At 38.7% G+C, this 2,998-nt stretch overlaps 1 protein-coding gene across 2 annotated transcripts in view; it reads left to right on the plus strand.

The window, feature by feature from the left end:
• LOC137640738 (neuroligin-4, X-linked-like) overlaps positions 1 to 2,376 on the plus strand; it is a 254,309-nt gene extending 251,933 nt beyond the window's left edge. Inside the window, exon 10 of one of the 2 annotated variants that reach the window (XM_068373218.1) lies at positions 1,229 to 2,373. In XM_068373218.1, coding sequence (XP_068229319.1) covers positions 1,229 to 2,094 — 866 coding nt within the window. In that variant the 3' untranslated portion in view covers positions 2,095 to 2,373. Of the gene's footprint in view, positions 1 to 1,228 lie in introns of both variants that reach the window. The other variant, XM_068373216.1, reaches the window with a different exon arrangement.
• The last annotated feature ends 622 nt before the right edge of the window (positions 2,377 to 2,998 follow it).

Raw genomic sequence — 2,998 nt, forward strand, 5'->3', positions numbered from 1 at the left:
TATTTTGCTTCGCTTCCAACTTTTTTATTTTTCGTCTCCTTTATTAAGGCATTGCAAGACTGCTAATGATATCCTATGATATCCTATTCTCCTTTTGGAGATCTCAAGCGCATGATTCCGGTCCTTTAAATAAGAAGAAGCCTTTGTAGTTTGTTGGGATAGACTTGGTGTAAAATTTCAATAATTATGAGTGTGAAATTACAAACACAAGGATACCATCTTACCTAAGGTTCCCAACCTAACCTATTTTAGGAGCCTTAGATTCTCCAAAAGTCTAAATAAAATGAACCTTTGTAGTTCTTTGAGACAGAACTGCTGTTAAATTTCAATAATTATGAGTGAAAAATTACAAGCACAAGGATACCACCTAACTTGAGGTTTCCAACCTAACCTAACCTAGGAGCCTTTTCCTTACCTACTTACCTGCCGTTGAGCTATGCCCCTTGCGACCCTCATTTTTACCAGGTGAATCCTTAGCTTACCCTAAGACTAATTCTCAACCCTGTGTTTGCTTCCCATCCTAACCTATTCTAGGAGCCGTATCCTTTCCTACTTACCTACAGCTTGGCTACGCATCCTGTGACCCTCATTATTAGCAGGTGTATCCTTAGCTTACCTTAAGACTAAGTCTCAACCCTGTGTTTGCTTCCCATCCTATCCTAATCTAGGAGCCTTATCCTTTCCTACTCACCTACCATGGGGCTATGCCCCCTGTGACCCCCATTGTTAGCTTGGTGTATCCGTAACTTACTCTAAGATTAAATCTCAACCCTGTGTTTGCTTCCCAAACTAACCCAATCGGGGAGCAGTATCCTTTCCTACTTGCCTACCGTGGGGCTACGCTCCCTGAGACCCCCATTCTTAGCTAGGTGTATCCTTAGGTTACCCTACGACTAAGTCTCAACCCTGTGTTTGCTTCCCAACCGGCTTCAGTCATGGCAATGTGTCACAAAATCATAATATTTCATAAATCATAAAACTATCTTCATATTATTATATTTCAGATCTAAATAAACAACTTTGCAATAAAGAAAATAGATTTGAAAAGTAAGCAAAAAGTTTACACCTGTCCCAACGAATTACATTCACCCTAAAAGAAATTTTCTATTTATTTTCACCTCTTTTGCTTTATGGAAGGCACGCCATTTCCTTGGTTCCACCCCTTCTTAGAATCCTTAAGGATTCTAGATGAAATCCCTCGTAACCTTTGAATTTTATTCCTTTTCAGGAAATCGCCGTCGCATCCGTGATCATTACCGGGCAGGACGAGTAGCCTTTTGGTCCTGGCTGATCCCTGGTCTGGAGAGAGTGGGATCCCGCTATGGCACCGAATCCTCATTGCAAAGATTACCTAATCTCTCCCAATCCGACACCTTTTCTGGACCAACTCGACCGAGCAATTTGTCGAGTAATTTGCTTCCCCCACCCACCATTCCCTCCCCCTCCCTCTCTAGCAATGAGTCATCCCATCACCAAACAGGTATGGAGAAGATAGACCAGAGCCAGGAGGCCATCCTTTCCTCCAACTCCCAGGGGGCGGGCCAGCTCCAGAAGGACTTCCCCTACAGGACAGCTCTTAGCGTTACGGTAGCCATCGGCTGCTCCTTACTCATTCTCAACTTGCTGGTCTTCGCAGCCGTCTACTACCGTTATGATGCCAGCCGTCAGGGCTTCACAAAGGGGAGCCACGACACTAGCAGCGACAGTGGCAACGACGTGCAGCTTCACTCGGCGTCGGACGCCTGCAAGGCGGTGTACACACAAGTCCATTACGGCACGCTCCCCTCTTCAGCTACCCTTCGGAGCAGCCTGGCCACCTTCATCGAAGGGGATCCCCAAATTGAATGCCCCCCTGACTATGCGAGTAGCTGTCAGAGTGGTGACGAGGAAATCACTCAGGAGCCGTTGAATAAGAAAAAGAACCACATTGAGATCATCGGCAGAACGCTCCTCCAACCCCAAAACGGGAACTCGGTGAATCGGTCGGCGACGCTGGTCTTGAAGCAACCAGTTGCTTCTTATACGTCGCCTATTGACGGAGAGCTTATGTCCGCCAATTACTCTTCCGATAACACTTCAGACATGCAGGTCTAAGAGATATATATATTACATGTGTCCTACCTATTCCTTCCCCTCGTGTAAACATCGTCGTTCGCGACCATGACATTTGAGAACGATATCAAAGTGTTTTTTATGTAAACCTTAAATGTGTATACAATGACACAAACAGAATGAACCTCTTGAGGTATAGAATAATTGATATCAGTCTTCGTTCTAGCAAAAAGTGTTGACTGAAATCTACTTCTTAAGTGTTAAAGGATCTCCTATTATGAAGTGGTCGTCGTCTTTGTATTTACTGATAATGATTATATCATAGTCAAAGTTTAGACGGAAAATAAATTTGTGGTTTCTAATGTTTTTAAACAGTTTGCCTCCTTGCTATGTGAAGATGAGAAATTAAAAAAAGCGCTTCTTAAGGAATGTCATACCCGGTAAGTAAAAAATAATAGGGCCTAATATTTACTCATACATGCGTGTACAGTCACCCTTGTATAGAGGACATTTATAAGGAGCATTAGGTAGGTATAACTGTATATATGTATATATATATATATATATATATATATATATATATATATATATGTATTATGTATGTATATATATATATATATATATATATATATATATATATATATATATATATAACATATATATATTATGTATGTATATATATATATATATATATATATATATATATATATATATATATATATATATATATATATATAAATATATGTATATATATATGTGCATATATATATATATATATATATATATATATATATATATATATATATATATATATGTGTGTGTGTGTGTGTATATATACATACATATATATACTGTATATATATATTATATATATATGTGTATATATATATATATATATATATATATATATATATATATATATACACACACACACATATATATATAT

Source organism: Palaemon carinicauda, chromosome 5 (assembly GCF_036898095.1).
Source record: "Palaemon carinicauda isolate YSFRI2023 chromosome 5, ASM3689809v2, whole genome shotgun sequence".
NCBI lineage: Eukaryota > Metazoa > Arthropoda > Malacostraca > Decapoda > Palaemonidae > Palaemon > Palaemon carinicauda.